The sequence below is a fragment of the Ascaphus truei genome, chromosome 2 (assembly GCF_040206685.1).
Source record: "Ascaphus truei isolate aAscTru1 chromosome 2, aAscTru1.hap1, whole genome shotgun sequence".
NCBI classification, from domain to species: Eukaryota; Metazoa; Chordata; class Amphibia; order Anura; family Ascaphidae; genus Ascaphus; species Ascaphus truei.
Genome location: NC_134484.1, coordinates 488,661,400 through 488,687,894, shown reverse-complemented (window position 1 = coordinate 488,687,894; position 26,495 = coordinate 488,661,400). Strand labels below are relative to the sequence as shown.

At 45.4% G+C, this 26,495-nt stretch overlaps 1 protein-coding gene across 4 annotated transcripts in view; it reads right to left on the bottom strand.

The window, feature by feature from the left end:
- The window catches only part of LOC142488433 (uncharacterized), a 219,638-nt gene extending 194,338 nt beyond the window's left edge, over positions 1-25,300 (bottom strand). The window contains exons 1-4 of one of the 4 annotated variants that reach the window (XM_075588941.1): positions 25,012-25,300; positions 7,888-8,069; positions 7,704-7,779; positions 5,660-5,773 (exon numbers count right to left, since the gene is read on the bottom strand). Coding sequence is in view for 1 of the 4 variants with exons in the window: in XM_075588944.1 (XP_075445059.1) it covers positions 5,660-5,773; positions 7,888-7,906 (133 nt within the window). In the remaining 3 variants the exon portion in view is untranslated. The other 3 variants (XM_075588944.1, XM_075588943.1, XM_075588940.1) reach the window with 3 other exon arrangements.
- Positions 25,301-26,495: the final 1,195 nt, after the last annotated feature.

Below are 26,495 nucleotides of genomic sequence, written 5' to 3'. Positions count from 1 at the left end.
CAGTAACTAACGCGTATGTATATTTATATTACTATATAATACAGTATATCTATTATTGTTTATATTGCTGCATGTTAATATAACTATATAGTATAGATCTAACATTATGGTTATTTCTGTTTATTTATATTACTATATAATACACTATATCTATGATTGTTTACTGTAATTGATGTGCTGTACTTGTGGCTTACTGCACTGTAACTTACCGGATTGTTGTTTTTCTGTACACCGTAGGGAGACAACTCTTCTGGTCGACAAAATAAGTGAAGAGAATGATGAGGAGTGCCTTAAGTGTCAAATACACTCTGCTGCAAAATCCCAATCTCACTGTATCCGAGACCAGCATAAAGAAGATGAGACGCAGAATTGGATGGAAATATGGACGTGTGAGGTTAGTACTGGACAGTACAGGAGGTTAAAGTGTTGTTTAAGAAACTATACTGTACCTATTAAATTATTCCTTGTCATTACAGAGCGTACCCTATGATAAGGGATGTTAACAAGATCAAGAGAGTGGTCCACGCCAGGCATGGATCGAAAGTGGAGAAACTTTCCAGGATTGCATCTTCACTGACGAGTCTACTGTATCGCTGGAGAGATTTGCCACCTTTGCATTCCACAAAAAAAGTCGCATATCTATGAAGCCGCGTCCAAAACACCCAGTGAAGTTGCATGTGTGGGGTGCCATCTCTAGGCGTGGACCAGGATGTATTGTCATCTTTGAAGGTAACATGAAAAAAGATGATAGCGCACTGCAAAAGATAGGGCTGGAGGCAGTAGTGAAAAAATACAAATGCTTTATTAAGTATGCATAATAGCCAGAGCTAAAAAAAAGGAAAAGAAAAGAAAAAAGGCTGCCCTAACGCTTTTCACGCCTGTGTAGCTCTTTATCAAAGGGTAACCTATGTTCTGAAGTGGCTCCCCTAAATAGCAACCCCAATGCAGAAGCAGTTTCGCACCAAAAGCCCTATCCATAAGATCAGCTGGTAAGAGACCGGATAGTGAGCTACGGAAGCCCAGAAGGTCAAAAATACCTCCGCATAGGAACGCAAAGCAAGGGAGTCCCTGACATAATATAGAAAAAACAAACATGACATAATAGTCCATAACCTAGACATAAAACATCACAATAACAAACAAAATATGCAATAACAAAGTATATATAAAAAAACATGTAAATTTAAACAAGAAAAATAGAAAAACAACATTTAAATAAAATAAATAGAATTGTAAAACGGAACAAACGGTATCCATGGAGACCAAATTGAAAACATTAATTATGTTCAAAATATTACCAATAACCTTTGAAATGAATTTGAGTAGTTGTAATGATGAATACCACCTGTAACTTATAACAGATTATTATGAAAAACATATATATAAAATGACATGACCAAATAAATAACACTATAAGAAATTAAATCATATGTTTATGGATATCAGAAATATAAAACTGATATCCATCTAAACAAACATCTATAACATAATAAATGATATCTATTCAATAGCCCAAAGTGATATATTGCACAAAAACAAATCAAAATTATATAAAAAAAATAATATATTGAAGAAATATGTGATAAATGACGATAAAGTGACCTAATCTAATGAATGTAGCCAGAATCAATCATAATGCCACCGTATAAGGAAAAACCATGACATAAATCAAATGATTATAGAATAAGTCAAACATTAACATAATACTATCATATAAGGAAAAACCATGACATAAATAAATAAATAATTATAAAATCAGTCACACATGACCATATAAATAAGGATGAAACTATATGCGTGCTATTCACATTATAAAAAATGAATACGTTCCCAATCTTGATTAATACCAGCCGGGTGTAAGGAATACATACTGTAGATCCAGAACATCTCACGTCAGTATGGACTCCTTACACACGGCTGGTATTAATCAAGATTGGGAACGTATTCATTTTTTTTACCCTCCTTTAACACCGTGTGTGGGATCAATACAAAAAAACACGGATCGATACATAACTTTTTCCTTATTGCACACTTCCACACATGAGCATATGGTGAAAATTTGTAAAAGTCATAGTTTTAGATAAAATACTGATAAATTTGACCAACTGTTGCCATCTTATCATCTGTTGCATTAATCGCGGCCCACATTAAATAATCGTACGTTCTGTCGGGTTTTTGGAACACGGACTGAGGCGGTGCACTCCTCTCGGAGTTCTCAGGACAATAGAACACCAGACACTGCGCGTTTAGTTTTTAATATGAAAAGCCTAAATTGATACATTATTGTAACTTCTTCAGTACCAAGGTCAATTTACAATGGACCACTGTGGTATTTTTTTAAACACCTGCAAGTCGACACATTACTGAAGCGCATGCGCATTACAATTCATGAACATCTGCCACCTGGCGGATACGTGAAGAATTGCAACCAATTAACATTAAACAGATTAAGCGCGAGTGACGACCGACAATCTAAGTGATGCAGGGACTACACTGCCAATGTAATCTTCTGCCATAAGACCCACATAAACTAAATACTCCATTTTGTGTCATTTTTTGTCAGTCAAAAATACTATTCATATCATATCTCCACGCACATTCAAAACACAAAGAAAAAAAGGAGCACTGCAGAAAAGAAGAACTGGAGGCAAAAGTAGAAAAAAAATCATAATCAGGTCATCAATAGAACGCTTGTAAAAAAATAATAAGATGCCGAAAAGGATTAGAATCACAAAAAATAAATGTGGATTCCCAGAGACCCATAAAAAGATTAGCATACGACGGGGCAAAGGAGGTACCCATAGCCGTACCCCGTGTCTGCAAGTAAAACTGTGACTCAAATAAAAATAATTGTGAGTCAATAAAAATGTGATGGAATCTAAAAAAAGTGCGATGTGAAATAGATAACGAGGAGGACTGAAGGGAAATTGAGTAGCCTTAATACCCTGGTCATGATCAATGATGGAGTATAACGACATAATGTCCATCGTAACCTATCTATAGTTCTTATGCCATTTAACAGCTTTTATAGCACATAACAGATCTGTAGAGTCTCTCAAAAAGGATGGTAACAAACCATCAACATATCGTGACAAACCATCTCCCAAAGATCCAATGCTAGCCACAATGGGCCGCCTTACTCTTTAATCTCCAGGACAACCACTGGGAAACCTGGCAACAAGAAAAGGAAAATCCATCATATAAAGCTGGGAGTGGGCGCTTCTTGTTATTTCACCTCCTGATATTGGTATAATATAATACATCTTGTAAAGAAATGTATTACTAGCCCTTCTGGCAGAAAATGACTTAGGGCTGAAGATATATTATCTTCTTTCCTGCTGGTGGTCATGTGATAGAAAACGAAAAAGGCGCTCCAAGAAGGAGGTGATGACAATAAATGTGCTAAATAATCTTAACTTAATAAAGTGAAAAACGTGATAAATACTGTGACTTAGTTCCAGGATATTAGGCAGCTTTCTGCCTGATTTAGGTCAGAAAGTGCAGGAATAGTGGAAAAGGATCCATCCCACAGCTTCACATTTACTCAGACTGGTGGATGGAAAGACCAGGCCACAGTTTACAATGGGTCTAGTTCTCCCTCACCTGCTCACCTAATTACAGAAAAAGGTATATATAGCAGCTAGCAGTGCTGCTTCATTCTCTCTTCTAGAGCCTGGAGGCTAGGGGCACGCTGCTCCCATGTATCCAGTTCGTGGAGGACGCCCCCATCATGACTTTCACTGTCTGGAAGAATTGCCTGGACTCTTGGGACGCTGTCCCCATCTATCAATTAAGCTATGTCTAAAGAATGGATATTATTGTGTATCTAGTGACCCTAAATGAGAGGGTATTGTTTAAGCTGGGGTACCAGGTTAGTTGGCCCAGCAACTGTTAGAGAGGCTGATACTACTGTATAGTTAGATCCCTAAAAAAGAGAGAAAGGTGTTACTTTTATGGTTTCTTAAAGTGACGGTGTTTGAAATGTTTAGTGTCACTTATTTAATATTTATTTATAAAACATTTTACCAGGAAGTTGTACATTGAGAGTTACCTCTCGTTTTCAAGTATGTCTTGGGCATAGAGTTGAGACACTAATATGAGTAAACCGCTGAAGGTTAATGGCTGAGTGCCTCCAACATGTATCTACTGAATCTGCAGTCCCCTACTGGGACGAAATAAAACAGGCAGAGGCCTGGAGTTACGCACTATACTGTTACCTCTTATTCTTGAGTTTTTTCTAAATCAACCATAGAAGACTGTGTCGGCAAGAGCCCAGACAGACGTCAGCGCTACGCAAGGCTGGCGTTTGTCACTTATGGTGGAGAATGTGGGTCGACACTAATCTCTGTGGGTTTGCAAATAAATGCGGAGGTTTAAAATGGCCGCCCAGCCGAAGTAAAGTACAGACTCTGTGAGTAAAGTCTGTCCTACTGTGTATGACTACCAGTTCTGCATACAGCTTACACAGGGAAAAGTGTGAAAAGTATTGACGCAATAGCACCTTCAGAGGTCAGGATGCAGAATACACCTAAAAGTGCAAAAATTTAGGAAAAATGTGTTTAATGTGTCATGTGTCTGACCACACAAAGTGGTGTCCTTTCAGGAATGAGCGTCTGAGTACCCAGTGTGGCCCCGCAGAGCAGTATGAGAGGGAGCACGAGAAGGTCCAGAAACTGAAGCAAGAGCTTGAGGAGCAGAGACGCTGCTCCATCCCCAACAGTCGGGATGACCAGGAGAAAGAAAACTGTGAAAGTTAAGCTGATGGGACCCTAGCAACAGGATTTGTAGAGGCCCTAGACGTAATGAAGGCAGCGTTCCTAAACGTAATGAGGGATGCGTTCATGCACACTGAGAGCAAGCGCCAGGAAGAGATGGAGGCTCTGAGAGCAGAATTGCGAGATGTACGCAAGGAACAGGATTCTCTCACAAGTGGACTAAACATATTGAAAAGGGAGAAAAGCATTCAAATTATTCAGAAGCACTGCAAAGCTCTTATCCAAGAAAGAAGGGAAAGAGAAAATTATTGGTGTATACGCGCCACAACTATCGTCCTACAGGCTGCCTACAGAGGGATGAAAACTGGTCAGTTTAATCATCTAGTTCTCCCTCAGCTGCTATCCTAATTAAGGAACAGATATTTATGGCAGCTAGGTTTGCTGCTTAATTTTCTCTCCTAGAGCCTGGAGGCTGGGGGCACGCTGCTCCATTGTATCCAGTTCGGGGAGGACGCCCTCATCATGACCTTCACTGTCCGGAAGAATTGCCTGAACTCTTGGGATGCTGTCCCCATCTATCAGTTAAGCTATGTCTAAAGACTGTGGCTATTATTGCATATCTAATGACCCTAAATGAGAGGGTATTGACTAAGCTGGGGAACCAGGTTAGTTAGGGAAGGGTCCCTTGAATTTGTTTTCCCAAATGCGTTTTATCGCATATATTGAAGGTCAGACGCCCATAACTCTGCATCTCCAACCTATATACGTGTTTGAGAGCCATATTGCACTTCTAACTCTGCTGCATGTGGCTTGTCCCAGAACACCCAGCAGGCCTGGGGACTTCCTATGAGAGGCAATTAACCATGAATATTCACTAAATGTGATCATGCTCCTTGTAACAAGATAACACCCCTTTGTGCAGACAAAGGTGAAAAGGTACTCACCAGAGACAGGAAATGGAACAGTTTCACTCTTTATTGAGGTCACATGATCCTCTGTGTTCGGTTCTTCTTTCTCCGATTTAATCTCTAACCTCTCTGGTACATCCACTGGGAAACCTGGCAATAAGAAAAGGGAAATCCATCATGTAAAGCTGGGAGTGGGGGCGCTGCTTGTGATATCAGTATACACAAATACTCTATACTGATCCCTATGGGGGAGGGGTGAAGGGATTGATTTAACTTTGTTATTAACCCTTTGACTGCTGAAGAAGTTTTTAGCCCCAAGTGCTGAAAACATTTTGGACCTACCAATGTTCAAACCTCAATAACAATAATATTCCCAATATAACCTGAGACAATTTTTTTTTAATTAGACATGTATTATTGAAGTGAAACTTCTTTAGTGGCACAGTCAATTTTGATGGGACAAAACTGGAGAGATGGAGACGGAAATATGAAACGGAAATGACGTCATGTAAAGGCTGCCGCTCCCCCCACACTCACCCGCAGTTACATGCCGCCGCCGCCGCTCCTAACTGCCGTCGCTCCCCCACACGGCCGCTGACATATGCGGCGCATGCGCAGTAGTCATGATGACGCTGCCGGATGGCACGCATGCGTAGAAGCGGCGCCGTTGCCCCTACATGTCCGCGGCACCGTTGGAAGGCACAAGTTACGTCTGTGCTGGCAGATGAGGCCAACACTTACCTCCATGCCCAGATTCGCCGCATAACTGTCTGGTGGTGTTCGCATGCGCACGCACACACGTTACCGTGCCCCTGTCGCCTCTCACGGCTCCTGTGTCCCCCGCAGCACCACCAGAGGGTGGGGGGGAAGAGGGCAGAGCGCCCCACGCGCGTTACCGGGGTGGGGGGAGGACACAGACAGAGAAAGACATAACACACACACACAGTCAGTGACTGGCACACACACACAGTCAGTAACTGACACACACACACACACACACACACACACACACACACACACACACACACACACACACACACACACACACACACACACACACACAGTGACTGACACACACAGTCAGTGACTGACACACACACACACAGTCAGTAACTGACACACACACACACACACACACAGTCAGTGACTGACACACACACACACAGTCAGTGACTGACACACACAGTCAGTGACTGACACACACACACAGTCAGTAACTGACACACACACACACACACACAGTGACTGACACACACACACACACACACACACACACACACACATACATTGACTGACACACACATATACACTCACTGACACACACACACACACTGACTGACACACATATACCCTGACTGACACACATACCTCCGCAGGGGAACTGGCTGCCGCAGGACACACAGCCCGCAGCTCTGCCAGGGGGGAGACTCAGACAGAGCCTCCCCGTGTCTGCAGCTCCGCCGGGGGTGGGGGGAGGACAAAGACAGAGAAAGTCATACCACACACAGAGAGAAAGACACATACACTGACTGACACACACACACACACACACACACACACTGACTCACACACACACATATACCCTGACTGACACACATATACCCTGACTGACACACATATACCCTGACTGACACACATATACCCTGACTGACACACATATATCCTGACTGACACACATATACCCTGACTGACACACATATACCCTGACTGACACACATATACCCTGACTGACACGCATACCTCAACGGGGGAACTGGATGCCGCAGGACACACAGCCCGCAGCTCAGCCGGGGGGGGGGGGAGACTCAGACAGAGCCTCCCTGTGTCCGCAGCTCCGCCGGGGGGAGAGAGTCAGGAGAGGTGGAAGGACACAGAGAGAGACATAAGCACCACACACACAGAGATAGACACACACACACCCAATGAATTCAGTTACTATAAATATAGATGTGCAAATAGCTAAAACACGCGGTCAAACTTCTTTGTGTTTTGGAACTGAAATTGTGTTTTGATTTTTAATTAAAAACATCACCATGACAAATACAATTTCTGTGACAAAAGTCAAAGACGTTTCACTTACTATGGGCGTGCACAGCACACACAGCTTTTTTAGCCCTTCTGGCAGAAAATGACAGAGGTGAAGATATATGGTGGTTCTATAAGAAAACAAGATTAGTTTGGGTGTTTGACTCGCATAACTGCCAAATAATCAGATATTCCCTCCTTACATATTCCAAAGACACTAAAATATCTCCTCTACTCACTTATCAAGCGTGGATCCATGCTGGTAGTGGGCAGTGCTGCTCTGGGAGGTGCTGGCAGTGGGCAGTGCTGCTCTGGAGGTGCTGGCAGTGGGCAGTGCTGCTCTGGAGGTGCTGGCAGTGGGCAGCGCTGCTCTGGAGGTGCAAAACTTTAATGGCTCAGGATTGTGTCACAACATAACCATCTAGAAAAGTATAAAGAGAGTGGGAGATTAACAGCCAAAAGACCAGTGAAGTCCCCATAGTGTAACATAGTAACATACTGTACAGTTCCACAGTATGAATAAAAAGCAGATACTGTACATGAGTGAGACTTTGATAAATGCTCCTGATACTCTCTCAGGTCCAGCAGTTCTGCTCCATACTGACACAGTCTCACTTTCCTATTTCATACGGTGAGAAGTGGGTAATGCAAAGGAACCAGTGCAGTAACTTCCCCTCACCTTACCCCACCATAATAAATAGGGGGGGTTGATCCCTCACACCCTCATTAATTTGTTCCTCGATCTCCTCCAGTTTCTCACATTCAGCACATTTGTACCTGGCAGGACATGCTTATATAAAGGAATGCCTGGGGAAACACTGACATTTTACTCACTGATTATTTATATTCTCCTGGTCTCTCAATGTCAGCACATGACATGAGGGAATAGGCTCTGCCCATCTGAAGGTAGGACACAGACTTCTGACCTGCTCACACCCTTATAAGCCCGTCCTATTATGACGGGATCACTGCTTCCCGACCCAGATAATTTCCAGCGGAATAGTTATATTCTGATACTGAATCAAAGCACTATTCTCTGTGTTATATCTGTGGAACGTATCCACACGTATAATACAAGTATTGTAAACACAATAAGACAGTCTGTGAGTGGGTTTATTGGCTTTGCATCTCATCCCAGGCGATGTTTAAAAGCTGTGTTTACAGCAGCAAGCATTGGCTTAAGGGTTTTCCATGTAATAATGGACTTGACAAAAGTGTGTGCTCATTTGCATGTCATTTCCCAGAATCCCTTGCTGCAAAATATATATAATTGATAATAGTGGTATTATTATCTAACCAACCATTAGACGCAGAGGCTTGTGGGCAGACAAGGGTTTCTGTCCTCGGGCATCCCTATTGGCTATAGGGCATCTCTTGGTTCCACGCAACATTATATTGAGGGCTGGAAACATTTTGCCCCTGATAATAGTGATTCTGATGTTGCCTCTGGGTATTCTGCTGGTGATTATTACAATGGCTCTGCTGACCATAGCCCTGATTTTGCCTGTTATTTCCCTGACTCTGATAATCCTGCTGCTGATTTTGTTGTTGGTTGTTACCCTGAGAAGGGGCCCAACATTCATTTCTCCAGTGTCCTGGTTTCCCACAATTAAAACAAACACCTGGTTTGCGTTGGTTATTCCCTTGCTGTCCCCTTCCCCTTCCTCTATTCTGTCCTCCCCTGCTTCTGTAATTATTATTATTATTGCCTCTATAAGTCTGCAGTGAGCCATCATGAGCATGCATTATAGTGGCAGGTGGGGGAGGTGGTGGGGGTAATGGAGGTCACCTACTATTTTCTCCGGTGTCATGGTTTGCCATCCAGTTACTGTCATGTAAACAATCTGCCTATGTTGTTCGCATAAACCATTAAGTAAAGATTGTACATATAAAATATTCATTTCATCATCTGTTGCCTTAGGGTATTGCCCTATCTTAATCTCACATTTTCATGAAATTGGGTATAAGGGAAAGAAAGCTACAGGTGATCACATTAAGGAATTGTTTTTAGTAAGAGACATTGATCAGGTAGTCGAGACACAATTAGCCAGATGTCTAACATGTATTAGAAACAACACACAGGGCACACGACCCGCAAAACATGAACATCTACCGCCGTGGCCCAATGGAGCAAATACAGATTGATTTCACACAGATGCCAACAGCTGCAGGAAAACTGAGATACCTACTGGTAATGGTAGATCAATTTAGCAAATGGGTTGAGGCATTTCCTACAACGAACGAAAGGTCAAAGACCGTTGTAAAAATACTTTGTAAAGAAATTATTCCCCGGTGGGGATGCCCTCTTCAAATAAATAGTGATAGAGGAACACATTTCACATCCCAGGTGACTCAAGGAGTTGCTAAGACTCTCGCTATAGATTGGAAGTTTCACATACCATACCACCCACAATCGTCAGGTAGAAAGGACCAATTGCACGATCAAGGATAAACTGCGTAAGGGAACAAATGGTACCTTTTCAAGATGGCCAGATGTCCTTCCCGCAGTCCTTGCAGAAATCAGAATGACCCCAAATTGTACTACCAAATTGTCACCATTTGAAATTTTAATGGGGCGGCCGTTTCCAACTCCCTGGGCTCATGGTACGTATTGCCCGAAGGAAGTTGGAGACCTAGAACAAATTCAAGAGAATTATGTGTATCACTTGATACAGAAATTGAATGGCATCTATGGTGATGTTTCTTCTTCTCTTCCGCTCCCTTCAAATAAGCCGACACATCCTTTCCAGCCCGGAGACAAGATAGTGGTCAAGCGTCTTCCCGCCAAAGGAGGGACGACAGAGCCTCCCCACGGACTTCCAACCACGATCCTAGCAGTGACTCGTACAGCTGTGCTGACTGAAGAATCATCAACATGGATTCACGCATCACGTATCAAGTCAACGAAGGAGTAGAGACACGATTCCAAATCCGTGAAGGAGTAGAGACACGATTTCAGAAGAATTGGCTCAACTGTATACACTTTCTTGCAGTATTTAGCATATTTACATTACTGATATGCATTATTTACCACATACTGTATGCGTGAAAGAATTAGTTAATACTAGCACCTCTGTTAGCTGCCCTCACCACAGTTCACCAGAGAGCTCTTTTTTTCTCTGGGGAAGGTGAAATCTCTTTTCTCCTTTCCAGAGAACAAGATGAAAGCGAAACCCATGTACCACAGGTCCAGTCCAACGTCCCTAATCTGCCAGAAAAACATTACACACGCTCCAAACGTATGGCTTCATTTATGACAGAAGTCAAAACTAATATCTGGAAACATTTGGCTGTTGAGGTACTGAATATGTCACATTTCTGTTTAGCCGACATGACCAGCACAACGGACATAATCACAAGCTGTTTAATAGCAGTACCCACACCAGTAGAGATTCTGTTAAAAGTGTTTAGCACAGGCAATAATGATAGTTTGGCAGAACATCATGATGTGCGACAGCATTTCTCTATCTATGAATACTGTCGTGACTGTCCCCAGTGTATTGGTGAAAAGTGGGCTAATATGACACAAATTACGACCCAGAATATAACACAGGGTGACATATGTTATCAAATGACATGTAATCCTGAAAAAATAGGCAAATGTAAACAAGCAAAATTGACACCCTCAGCATCCACCAACATGACCCAAATATTGTGTAATCGAGCTGATGATAAATGTTTCAACGTCAATAACACTATGAGCTGTAATCACACAATAAGCACACCAAGTCATATATATTCTGTTAAACTACCCGTCGGATGGTTGTTTTCCTGTGGTAATACTACGTACACATATATACCAGGAAACATCTCCGGGGGACCATGTACTCTCACCAGGTTAGGGATAATGATGTTCTCTGTAGAACCTGGCCCACATCAAACCAAAGTTAAGCGATCCACTACTTCAGTTACTGAAGAGTGCAATCCACATGTAGTTTTATTATCAAATGCTGATATTCTAAGTCTAGCAGTCTCCCTTGTTGGAGTTCCTGGATTGGCTGTGCATTCAGCAAGAACTATAAAGAAACTGGCTTGTGCTGTAGCCAAGGGGTTAAATCATACCTCCCAGGCCCTAGAAGAACTGATGATAGATTTACAAGGTACACGCAAAGCAATTTTGGAAAATCGTGCGGCAATTGATTATCTTTTGCTTAAACATGAGCATGGATGTCAGGATTTTGCGGGAATGTGCTGTTTTAATCTATCTGATCATTCAAAATCTGTGCAGAATCATAGGGCCAACATCAAACGTCTTGTTGCAGACATTACTGAGAGAGTTGGCAGACTGGGAAGAAACCAACATTTGGTCTGTTCATCCTTTCAGCGCAAACCTGGTCTCCTGGCACAGGTATATAGCTGATGGACTTTTAATTTGGAAAGGGGAAGAGACTGAATTGACAAATTTTATTGAACACAATAATAACAATGTGAATTTAGAGTTCACATCTGAACATAGCAGATTGAAATTTAACTTTTTGGATCTGACAATTTACATTGACAACACAGAAATTAAGACCAAAACATTTTTTAAACCGACGGATGCCAATAATTTTTTAATGACATCAAGCTGCCACCATCCAAAATGGCTCCACAACATACCGTATTGTCAATTACAGAGAGTGAAAAGGAACTGTACAGATGATAGTGTATTTAGAGACCAAGCACGCATTTTAAAAGAGAGGTTCTTAGACAGAGGCTACAAACCGGAATTAATAGAATCAGCCGTGGACAAAACCAATTCATTACCACGCAGTTACCTGTTAATCACAAAAGTGAAGTGTAAGGTTAAACTGTCTTCTGTCAGCTCTGGAATTGATAAGGTTAAACGGAATACGCTGGCCTTGCTATTTTCACGGGAGGCTATTGTAAATAGCTTTAAGACCAGCTGTTTCGTGTCTGTCATATGTTGCTAAAACAAGGCTAGAGGATAAGGCTGCCTTATAAGTCACCATTGCATATTCCTCTTGCTCAGCAGTTAAATGTTTTAAGATCTACAGAAAAGGCAATTATGTAGAGGTTACATGTAAATTTAGATGTGTACCCATATTTGTAACAGATGACAACTGTATTTTTGTCCCTGCCTTATGTATAAAACCTGCTTTGTGAACCATTAAAACTCAGTTGTGGGAATTCAACTACGAGCCTCCTTGAATTCTTACAGCTCCGAGCTCGTATGCTATACTATTTGAAAGCATCCCATATCCGTTGCGTTCCATGTGCTCCCGGGAGAAGTTATGTTTTGCTTGCCCTAGAAGGACCTGATCTATAGAGATCTAACATGAAGGATGGAAATATAGACTTTAAAACCCCTTTCATTACTACATACAACACAGATGCCACAAGGATACAACAAATCATTAGACGCCACTGGCATGTGGTACAGAAAGATCCAGTTCTTAAGGATCACATCCCTAATGCTCCGAGAGTGATTTTCAGGAAAGCATCATGTATAAAACCTAAACGGGCTCCCAGTATTTTCAAAAAAGAGGAAGCTCCTAAAATTCAGAGTTGGCTGCCTCCACCAATAGGCTTCTTTGGGTGCTTCGATTGTAAGGCATGCAAACACGTAGCAAAGGGGAGAAAAACAGAGTTCACCTCCTATGTCACAAAAGAGACTTTTAAAATTAAACAGACTCCCAATTGTCGCACAGATTTTATCGTATACTTGTTGTCATGCCCATGTGGACGCCAGTACGTGGGCCGTACCTCAAGACCTTTGAGGGTCCGAGTGCTGGAACACATGGGAAATATAAGGAAACAGATCATGACACATAGCGTCTCAAAACATTTTAGCCTGTTTCACAAAGGCAACCCAGGAGTTTTGTCTTATAAAGGTATAGAAAAGGTAGCCAACCATTGTAGAGGTGGGGATAGGCTACGTAGGCTGTGCCAGAGAGAAACATACTGGATTTACAAATTAAAGACTCTAACCCCCAGGGGTCTCAATATAGATATAGACCTGGGGGCTTTTATGTAGCCTTTCCGCACCTCTTTTAAATGTATGGGAAGTGTAACAGGGGACTTATCCCTGTTCAGTAATGTGCCTTTAATCCAGCAGTGTGGTGGTTAACCTCTGGTAGTTGGTTACTAAACACCACCTGCCTGATTAGATTGTTTACAAAAACCTGTCTGTTCAGACAGGAAGTGACTCTCTCCTTAGCTCTGACTGAGAGCTGACCCTTGGAGCTGACCAGTCTTGAGCTCTGCACAGCAGACCTGATTTCAAGACACAGGGAAAACTACTGCACCTGAAGCTGAACCAGGAAGTGAGATTTTCCCTCCAAGAAACAGATAAGACTTTTATTCTTAAGAGACTGCTTATATCTGCTTATTTCATGCTATATGTTTTGGGGCTGCGAGAACTGCTTGACTAAGGGAGATGTGAATTATTGCATAGTGTTTCACTAGAAATACGCCCAAGTGAATAGAAGCTTTGTTCCCCCCCCTGTGTTTGGATGAATTTCCTGATGAAAAGGAAAAGGCACAATAAAGCCTTATTATAATTTCACATTATAAACGACTCCAAGTGTGTACCTCTGTGAACGTCCGTCTACAGGAAGACTCTTTTTAATGTAGGGAAAAACTAATTTTACTTATTTTTTATCCGTTTATCTTTATTTATCATTTAGGGACTATCAAACAATATTTGAACTATGAATTCATAGATCCTATTTCAATGTACTCATTAAAGTTGTATCTGTTGTTCTTTATAGAAACACCATTTGAGACCCACAGTGCCCATTTCAATCTCATGGACTCCATGAATGGGAAACATGTTGAAAACACTTGCTCAATATATTTTCTTTTTGCATCAAGCGTAATTTTATCTTTTTTAACATCACCATTGCACACTTCTTAATTATATATGCCATTAGTCATTATACATTGGTTACAGATTAACGAGTATTATTTTTCCCCTATTCCATTTTATAGTACTTTGAGACATTAGGATTATACTTTGCTAGGTCACACTACTAAGTAACTATTGACATTATACAGGATAATTTCATTATCATCAAACACAATAAGTCACCATATTTATGTCCACTCATATTACTCGGTGAACTTTTTCATGTATCAATACATGAAGGACAACATCCACATTGAAAGCATTACAGACAAGGGGGTATCCAAAGCTAGCAGTTAGGATACTAGCGCAATGAGCATGCGCGAAAATTCTGAAGAAATATGAGCTGAGAACAGGGAGGGCACCCCTTGCAGACACTACGAGTGAGGCACCAGTAACTCCCCACATGATGCGCGCGCATCCACTAAGATGGCGACGCTCCGTCACGTCCTCTAACACCAGGGGAACAGAGGGATTAGCCTGCCGCTAGGACACCAGCGCAAATGCGCATTCGCGACTAACCTGAGGAACTACGAGCTGAGGGTGTCACTTGAATACACCACGAGGGAGACATCAGGAACTCCCCACAAGACGCGCGCGCACACATCACGATGGTGGCGCCCTGTCGCGCTAAGATGAGGTTTTCAAGTACCAGGAGGACAGAGTGATTGGTCGGAGGATATATATAACGGCCAGCACTCAGCCATTGAACACACTTTGAGCCTGAGGAAGCCCTGTATAGGGTGAAACGCGTTGCTCTGCATCCAGGACAGTCTACAGCCATTACAGAGGAGACAGAGGTGACGTGGCATCCCCCAATCCGGACGCGGAGACCAGGGACTTTTCACCACATACCACCCATTGACTCCCCTTGCAGTTCCTTTAGAAGCAATCAGCTGCTTCTTTGTTTTTAGCCTTTCATTGTATTTTATTGCTATTGTTTTTTGTTTTACCGCATTTTTTCCATTAAAGTACACTTTATATTAACTTCATTGTCCTATAGTCTCTATATATCCCCCACACTAGCACACAGAAGATTTCCACCACAGGATCCAGGAGCCTAAAAGAAACTTTTACAAGTGTGTACTCACACTGGCGCGTGTGAGTATTTGGCTTATTTTACCCTTCCGAATCCCTCCTTCCACCTAACTTATCAGGTGACCTTTAGACGTATCTCCTGTTCCTATTCACAATCCCTGACTAGAGAGACACCGCTACAGGAAAACACTCCCATTAGGCCGTGTGAGTGAGATATTATCACTCGAGTGGGAAAATACAGTATACTATCTCACAGTCTCCCCCTGCATTGCAGCCAGTTTTCATGTGTGCATATCTAACTGCATTTTCATTTCTATGAGAAAAACGATTGTGAACGAGCCACGCATCTCACGGGGAACATCTGAACGAGCCACGCATCTCACAGGGAACATCTGAACGAGCCACGCATCTCACGGGGAACATCTGAACGAGCCACGCATCTCACGGGGAACATCTGAACGAGCCACGCATCTCACGGGGAACATCTGAACGAGCCACGCATCTCACGGGGAACATCTGAACGAGCCACGCATCTCACGGGGAACATCTGAACGAGCCACGCATCTCACGGGGAACATCTGAACGAGCCACGCATCTCACGGGGAACATCTGAACGAGCCACGCATCTCACGGGGAACATCTGAACGAGCCACGCATCTCACGGGGAACATCTGAACGAGCCACGCATCTCACTGGGAACATCTGAAAGACAGCGAGCAGCAAAGTCAAGAAGAAGGGTCTGCATCTCAAAGGGAAGACCGAACAGTTAAAGAAACCGTGATGTGATAGAACTCACACAAGGCCCTGTGAGTTAGCTTTTTACTTATACATTTATCTTATGTACGCTCATCACCCTGGAAACTCACTTCATAGACTGAAGGCTATGTATTAGTTGTTTTACTCTGTGCCAAGGACATACTTGAAAACGAGAGGTAACTCTCAATGTATTACTTCCTGGTAAAATATTTTATAAATAAATAAACATCTCTCTCTGTGTATGTGTATGTGTATGTATATATATATATATATATATATATATATATATATATATATATATATATATATATATATATATATATATATATATATATATATATATATATATATATATATATATATATATCAGAAAATAGCCGTGTTAGTCCAGTTGCGATAGTGCAGAATAAATGAATTCTTCAGTATTAGGTGATACCTTTTTTATTGGACTAACAATTTATGTCATAGGAAAGCTTTCGAGAGTTAGCCTCTATTCTTCAGGTCAACAATACTGATATACAAAGGATTCAATGGCTAAAACAGTGTAGAGAGAGGAAAAACAAACAAAAAAAACAGATATGTACAGACTGACAGACTGACACACACACACACACACACACACACACACACACACACACAAACACACACACACTGACTGACACACACACACTGACCTTCACACACACACACACACACACTGACTGACACACACACACACACTGACTGACACACACACACTGACCTTCACACACACACACACACACACACACACACACACACTGACTGACACACACACTGACTGACACACACACACACACACTGACTGACACACACACACACACTGACTGACACACACACACACACTGACTGACACACACACACACACTGACTGACACACACACACTGACTGACACACACACCTCCACAGGGGAACTGGCTGCCGCAGGACACACAGCCCGCAGCTCTGCCAGGGGAGACTCAGACAGAGCCTCCCCGTGTCCGCAGCTCCGCCGGGGGTGGGGGGAGGACAAAGACAGAGAAAGACATACCACACACAGAGAGAAAGACACACACACTGACTGACACACATACATACACACACTGACTGACACACATACACACACTGACTGACACACACACACTGACTGACACACATACCTGCACGGGGGAACTGGCTGCCGCAGGACACACAGCCCGCAGCTCTGCCAGGGGGGAGACTCAGACAGAGCCCCCCCGTGTCCGCAGCTCCGCCGGGGGGAGAGAGTCAGGAGAGGGGGCAGGACACAGAGAGAGACATACACACCACACACAGAGAGATAGACACACACACACCCAAGGAATTCAGTTACTATAAATATAGACGTGCAAATAGCTAAAACACGTGGTCAAACTTCTTTGTGTTTTGGAACTGAAATTGTGTTTTGATTTTTAATTAAAAACATCACCATAACAAATACAATTTCTGTGCCAAAAGTCAAAGACGTTTCACTTACTATGCACCGCAATATGCCAATCTTTTCATGGCAAATCTTGAACAAAGATTCCTAACTACATACTGTACATACATACAGTACATACATACATACAGTACATACATACATACAGTACATACATACATACAGTACATACATACATACATACATACATACATACATACATACAGTACATACAGTACATACATACAGTACATACAGTACATACATACATACAGTATATACATACATACAAAATTCTAAGCAGAGTTACAGTATGTGAAATAATTATATAAACTTGCGTGAGATGGCATTCAAAATGAGGAAGTACATCCATACCAACAGCAATTCCCTATGCCCTCCGTCTAGGCTAGATCTGGGATAGCTCTCCTCTATACCCGACTATTACTCTATATATACTGTAGGCAATACGTACTTCCTCTTTCATAGGGCTTTTCTGCTATAACGGACCTTTTCTGTTTGTTCCTCTTACCGGAGACGTCTCTTCAATCAAATCATGATCTGGGACTTCTTCACATCGGCTGTTTGAGGAGCATTGCGTCGTGGGTCAAGAGTTGCTGACGCAGTAGGATTTGGAGGGTGAATACAGCAAAGGTAACAAACACATTAGTTGTATGTTATTTAACTATGTATTTTTTTAGGATGCCTATTAAGTGCCAATGTGCTTATCTATGCCCCTTTATGGGTATAGATAATCAGTGGCAAGCAATGCATATTTAGGCAAATGTTTGTTTTGATTTCATTGTAACGTATTGTATATTTTGTGTATTTTATTTAGGTTGCCCATTCATTGTCAGTGTGCCAATCTATGCCCATATTCTGGGCATGGCTTATCACAGTCACTGGCTTTATTGTGAAATGCTTGTTTTATTTAAATGTAATGTGTTTATTTTATGGCTGTATTTTTTAACTTGCCCATTCATTGCCATTGTGGCAATCCATACCCATTACCATGCCCATTACCACTGTGACAACCAATAGGTAGCAGGGGTGGGGTAATTGTTCCAGTTGGGTTGAGGGGGAGATTAACCCCTTAATTACTATAGCGGTTTGTAAGGGAGTGAAGAAGTTAAACTCCGTTTACAGGGCAGGAGACTGAACTAGGTGTCAGGTTTCCTGCAGGTGAGATGGTAACTCCTGATTGAACAGGAGACAAAAGGCAGAAAATGAGAACCTGTCAGTGTCCCTGTTGGAGGCTCTGTGAGAGGATCACAGACAAGAGAGCTCCCACCCGCAGGGATCCAGGCATGTTGACCAGAGGATTTTGCCCAACAGTGGGGAACTCAAAGCCCCACATAGCAGAGAAGCCGGCGCACAAAGAATGGCAAAAGACTTCCTGGGAGCAGCATGACCTGAAAGCCTGCAGCTGGAGAAACCGGAGACGCCGGACCAGCATGTTGGTTTTAGGATTTAGGTTTTGCCTTAGACGGGCAGTAGCCCCAAAGTTTTAGTTGTTTTTGTGGCGAATAAAACCACTCCTATTATGGTTTACCTAAAAATTGCATGTGTGGAATCATACCTGACCTTGCCTACAAGCCGCTCCGTCACATATGGTGTATGAAGTGGGATGCAGCGCCTTCAGAGGTCGACAAAAGAAACGCATGCAGAGGGCACCAGAATAAAGAGCCATAAATCCAGGCAGAAAGACGAGGATCACTGCGCTGGATAAAGCAACAAAACAAAGCTGCACAACAGACGGTGACCCACAAGCGGTACCGATTCTGGAAGCAAATCAAGCAAGACGGCTACAGACGGTGACCCACAAGCGGTACTGATTCTAGCAGCAAATCAAGCAAAGCGGCTACACGAGAGGTGACCCACGAGAGGTACCGATTCTGGGAATGAAGTCTACACCACCAAGTGTGTTGGGAGAGAGAGAAAGAGGAAAAAAAAGGGATTTTTCAAAATGGCTGCGCTGAAGCAGGGAAACTAATACAGACAGTGACCCACGAGCGGTACTGATTCTGGAAGTAAAGACTGCCACACCACATAGGACTACCAGATGTTATTGGAGTATATGCAGGAAAGTTGGTGCGAAGCTGCGCTGAAGCAGAGAAACGAATACAGAGTGTGACTTATGTGAGGTACTGATTCTGGAAGAAAAGGTGGATGAAACGTTTTAACTGATGGTTTGCTGGAGTCCAGGCTGCACAGTGACAGTGAGACGCAACAGCAAAATGCCAATAGGATGTATGGAGTGCGAGGACCCAGGGCACTCGGAAGAGGCGCGTCCATACGTTCCAGTATGAACAGTACCGGCAGTATGAGGAAGATTGTCTACAGCGACAGCGAGCAACGTGTGGTGGGAGAGGAGAAAATACAGAAGTTTTGAGCAAAGAAAGTGAGTTCAGTACTGCTCATGCGTCAGAGCTACCAAAACAAAGAAAGAAAAGAGAAAAAGAAAAGAAGTTCGCAACGGACAGCGGAAGTTACAGAAATGGTTAATGATGCGCCTGCGACATCAGGAACTCGCAATTCCGAAGGGAGCCGAGATGTTCTGCAGCCTCTAGGGACTGGCGAATCCTCCTGGGAATGGCAGAATATGCAGTGGTGAAGGCGTGGATTCAAAAGGAGACGGCAAAGGAAACTGGTGAGTCAGGTTAAAGCTGCATTTGAGGATGAAGAGGCAAATGAAGAGGCAAAGCCTGAATTGGAAGTCTCTGAGAAGGAGATTCCCCGTCTCACCGCAGCGCTGAATTTATATGATTACGCCCATGAAGAGGTCGGGCAAAGTATAGAGACTGTAAGATAAGAGAAGACACCACGTGGCGGGATCCCTGTATCCCTGACACTATGCAGGAATGGGGAAGCGTCCCTACCTATGGGCCTTCCCTTCCAGCACACACAACTACAGCGAGTCGGGGCCTAGCTGGGACCTGGGGGAAATCTGGCCCAGTCACCCCTTGTATGCTACAGACATGAGACTACCACATGCTTGGGTTTCTATATGGCGGCGCATACACAGAGACCCAGACACAGCCCCCACCTCCATGCATAGGGTCACCCTGCTCTCCCTCAGCTGTAGTTCTGCACTGCAGATTGGGGGAGGGAAGAGAGCTCTGTGTCTCACTTCTACAGCTCTGCACAGACCTCCCCACCTCTCTCCTCTGCACAGACCTCCCCCCTCTCTCCTCTGCACAGACCTCCCCCCTCTCTCCTCTGCACAGACCTCCCCCCCTCTCTCCTCTGCACAGACCTCCCCCCCCTCTCTCCTCTGCACAGACCTCCCCCCCCTCTCTCCTCTGCACAGACCTCCCCCCTCTCTCCTCTCCACAGACCTCCCCCCCTCTCTCCTCTGCACAGACCTCCCCCCTCTCTACGCTGCACAGACCTCCCCCCTCTCTCCTCTGCACAGACCTCCCCCCTCTCTCCTCTACACAGACCTCCCCCCTCTCTCCTCTGCACAGACCTCCCCCCCCTCTCCTCTGCACAGACCTCCCCCCTCTCTCCTCTGCACAGACCTCCCCCCCTCTCTCCTCTACACAGACCTCCCCCCCTCTCTCCTCTACACAGACCTCCCCCCTCTCTCCTCTACACAGACCTCCCCCCTCTCTCCTCTGCACAGACCTCCCCCCTCTCTCCTCTGCACAGACCTCCCCCCTCTCTCCTCTGCACAGACCTCCCCCCTCTCTCCTCTGCACAGACCTCCCCCCTCTCTCCTCTGCACAGACCTCCCCCCTCTCTCCTCTGCACAGACCTCCCCCCTCTGCACAGACCTCCCCCCCTCTGCACAGACCTCCCCCCCTCTGCACAGACCTCCCCCCTCTCTCCTCTACACAAACCTCCCCCCTCTGCACAGACCTCCCCCCTCTCTCCTCTGCACAGACCTCCCCCCTCTCTCCTCTGCACAGACCTCCCCCCCTCTCTCCTCTGCACAGACCTCCCCCCCCTCTCTCCTCTGCACAGACCTCCCCCCCCTCTCCTCTGCACAGACCTCCCCCCTCTCTCCTCTCCACAGACCTCCCCCCCTCTCTCCTCTGCACAGACCTCCCCCCTCTCTACGCTGCAGACCTCCCCCCTCTCTCCTCTGCACAGACCTCCCCCCTCTCTCCTCTACACAGACCTCCCCCCTCTCTCCTCTGCACAGACCTCCCCCCCCTCTCCTCTGCACAGACCTCCCCCCTCTCTCCTCTGCACAGACCTCCCCCCCTCTCTCCTCTACACAGACCTCCCCCCCTCTCTCCTCTGCACAGACCTCCCCCCTCTCTCCTCTGCACAGACCTCCCCCCTCTCTCCTCTGCACAGACCTCCCCCCTCTCTCCTCTGCACAGACCTCCCCCCTCTCTCCTCTGCACAGACCTCCCCCCTCTCTCCTCTGCACAGACCTCCCCCCTCTCTCCTCTGCACAGACCTCCCCCCTCTCTCCTCTGCACAGACCTCCCCCCTCTCTCCTCTGCACAGACCTCCCCCCCTCTGCACAGACCTCCCCCCCTCTGCACAGACCTCCCCCCTCTCTCCTCTACACAAACCTCCCCCCTCTGCACAGACCTCCCCCCTCTCTCCTCTGCACAGACCTCCCCCCTCTCTCCTCTGCACAGACCTCCCCCCTCTCTCCTCTGCACAGACCTCCCCCCTCTCTCCTCTGCACAGACCTCCCCCCTCTCTCCTCTGCACAGACCTCCCCCCTCTCTCCGCTACACAGACCTCCCCCCTCTCTCCGCTGCACAGACCTCCCCCCTCTCTCCGCTGCACAGACCTCCCCCCTCTCTCCGCTGCACAGACCTCCCCCCTCTCTCCGCTGCACAGACCTCCCCCCTCTCTCCGCTGCACAGACCTCCCCCCTCTCTCCGCTGCACAGACCTCCCCCCTCTCTCCGCTGCACAGACCTCCCCCCTCTCTCCGCTGCACAGACCTCCCCCCTCTCTCCGCTGCACAGACCTCCCCCCTCTGCACAGACCCCCCCCCTCTCTCCTCTACACAGACCTCCCCCCTCTCCTCTGCACAGACCTCCCCCCTCTCCTCTGCACAGACCTCCCCCCTCTCTCCTCTGCACAGACCTCCCCCCTCTCTCCTCTGCACAGACCTCCCCCCTTTCTCCTCTGCACAGACCTCCCCCCCTCTCTCCTCTGCACAGACCTCCCCCCTCTCTCCTCTGCACAGACCTCCCCCCTCTCTCCTCTGCACAGACCTCCCCCCTCTCTCCTCTGCACAGACCTCCCCCCTCTCTCCTCTGCACAGACCTCCCCCCTCTCTCCTCTGCACAGACCTCCCCCCTCTCTCCTCTGCACAGACCTCCCCCCTCTCTCCTCTGCACAGACCTCCCCCCTCTCTCCTCTGCACAGACCTCCCCCCTCTCTCCTCTGCACAGACCTCCCCCCTCTCTCCTCTGCACAGACCTCCCCCCTCTCTCCTCTGCACAGACCTCCCCCCTCTCTCCTCTGCACAGACCTCCCCCCTCTCTCCTCTGCACAGACCTCCCCCCTCTCTCCTCTGCACAGACCTCCCCCCTTTCTCCTCTGCGCAGACCTCCCCCCTCTCTCCTCTGCACAGACCTCCCCCCTCTCTCCTCTGCGCAGACCTCCCCTATCCCTCCTCCTCACTTTTAAAGCTTTACACTCTTCTGCCCCTCCTTACATCTCAGCCCTAATTTCACGCTATGCACAATCCCAACTCTTGCGTTCTGCTCAAGGATGTCTTCTCTCTACCCCCTTTGTATCTAAAGCCCTCTCCCGCCTTAAACCTTTCTCACTGACTGCCCCGCACCTCTGGAATGCCCTTCCCCTCAATACCCGACTAGCACCCTCTCTATCCACCTTTAAGACGAACTTGCTTAAAGAAGAATATGAGTAGCACAGTGGCAAATACTATACACAATACATAAAGCTTGGCCCCCTGCAGACGCACTTACCAGAATGCCCTCCTATTGTCTTTGTACGTTCTCCCAACAATTAGATTGTAAGCTCTTTGGAGCAGGGACTCCTTTTCTACAATATTACTTTTATGTCTGAAGCACTTATTCCCATGATTTGTTATTTATACGATTGTCACGTGTATTACTAATGTGAAGCGCTATGTATATTAATGGCGCTACATAAATAAAGACATACATACATAGGAGAGAAAGAGGTGCGCAAATATATCTAACAAACAGTATTAATATGTATCTGTGGATGCCGCCACAATGTAAAGGAAACACACAGATACAATATATATCAAGGGGAGAGGAAAAACAAAAAGGCGCAAACCACTGACCACAATGCTTAAATTACTAAACACTAATAAAGATGCAGTGCAATGATAGTCCAATCTGTAGAATCCTGGATTGAGTGGGATCTCAAGGTATCACACCCTTTGATAAAGTCTTTTTAGACGAAACGCGCAGGGCTACGGTAGTCTTGTCCCTTGGATTTTACTAGCTTGCTGGACTATATGCCTTATTCAAGGCAATTAGAACTTACAAACCGCTATTAACGGCATTGCCGAACGATTTTACCCACAGAGGAGCTTCTGTATATCTGAAGTGAAAGTGGAGCGTCATCACGCTGACATCGTGAAATTTCCAGCCGAGGAGATCTGCATATACAGACGTCGGACACAGACGGCGGCCTTTGGAGTTGATACTGCGGCTAACAGTTCCTGTATTATAGTTCGAGACAAGGATTTTATCCTGACATGCTCATTTTTATCTGTGATTTCGTAATTAGGATCTGTGCTTACGTTGTGTGTCAATAATACATAAATACTTCACCATATCTGGCTATCTTCTCATTTATAGATCCCACTCAATCCAGGATTCTACAGATTGGACTTTCATTGCATTACAATCTTATTAGTGTTTAGTAATTTAAGCATTGTGGTCAGTGGTTTGCGCCTTTTGTTTTTCCTCTCCCCTTGATACATACATAACAGGACTGTCCCCGGGCAAACGGGTCAGCCTCACACAGAGAAGCTATAGCACATAACACACACAGGATGCTGCCCCTGTGGTAATGAAGGAGTTAAACTCCAACCAATACTCCCTCAATCTAATTACTTTCTAACTCTATTTAATAACTTTCCCAATCTGATCCTCACTGATTCCTAATGTTAATTCCCAATGTAAAATAACCCCCATTATCTCCCAGTCCCTGTGATACAGGAGGAGTAACCACCCCAGTGCCAGAGGCTCCCCCTCACTATCAGAGGCTCAGCCTCTCAGGCTCCTGTGTGTAAGGAAGCTCAGAGCAGCACTGGGATAATGTGCACAGGTCACACAAGGGAGGGGAAGGGAGGAGGAGGAAAGCACTTACCCAATAACACAGGCTGAAGATCTCTGTGCAGCAGGGGGTGGGCAATGTGAGGGGGGCACAGGAAAAGGGACTTAGAGGCTGCAGAGCCTATTCCTCAGTGTGTCCCCCCCTCAGTGCCTGAGATGTGCACTTTATCCCCCCCTCACTGTGTGTGTACTTCCTATGGAGGGTGGGGGGAGCCCCTGTGATCTCTCAGTCCTTCCCTGTGGGAGTGACCTGGATTCCCCCCTCAGGATGTGGGACAGTCTGTGCTCAGGGTCAGTGTTTCCTGCCGGAATCAAACCTCACACACCAGGACATCCGGCTGCAGCAGAGGGACCATAGAGAGGGAAGAGGGGAGGCCAGAGCGCCTCTAACCAGCTCCTCCTGAGCTCATATGAAACAGTGACCCCTGGTGGGCTCCCAAGCAAGGTGCGGTGAGTGCCCCCTGGTGAGAGCTGCACATGGTGCTGGCTGTGGGCTGGTGAGAAACATAGTGACAATCTCACCCCCATCTCCCACCGTATATAGTGACGTCTGGTAATATACTCTGTGCGGTGTGTCTGGTGATATACTCTGTGTCCGTGTGTAGTGACGTCTGGTGATATACTCTGTGCCGTGTGTTTAGTGAGGTCTGGTGATATACTCTGTGTCCGTGTGTGTAGTGACGTCTGGTGATATACTCTGTGCCTGTGTGTAGTGACGTCTGGTGATATACTCTGTGCCCGTGTGTGTAGTGCCGTGTGTCTGGTGATTTACTCTGTGCCCGTGTGTGTAGTGAGGTCTGGTGATATACTCTGTGCCCGTGTGTGTGTAGTGACGTCTGGTGGTATACTCTGGGCCCCTGCTAGCTGATCTTCTTTCTGTGCTCACGCCACCCCCTGCCTCTTATTTCCTCTTTCTGCTTCAGCTCGGACGGTACTACCTCTTTTACATGTCAGCCTCACACAGAGAAGCTATAGCCCATAACACACCAAAATATAACAAGATCCACCGCTCTCCTATTATAACAACTTAGTAAATAAGAGATATCACAGGTGCACAAGGGAATGGTTGAATACGATGTACACAGATAGGAGGTAGGATTGTAGAGAATCCTATCCCCACAAGAATCCCTCACAATTGCACTCATGTGATGTAATTATTGATGGGATAACAGTGATCCAGGATAGTACCCTATATAACCAGTCATAGTGAGTAGAAAAAACAAAAAATCATTTATTAATATCTGCAAAAAACACACTGGGTGTGGAATATATACAAGGGAATACAATACTGGCAGTGGAGTGTGGCTAAAACTAGGGGAGTACTCGTATATGTGAGGAGATAATCTTATTCCCTGCAGAGGGGTTAATACTCCCTGAGTAAAGAAACTCCACCACAATTAATCACAGTACAGGGAGCTAGACTATGCAAGTTTATCTACTGGATGATGGTGAGGGTTAATAGCCACTAGATGTAGATAGTTGAGAGAGACACTTGTACTCGATGTGATAAATTGGGAA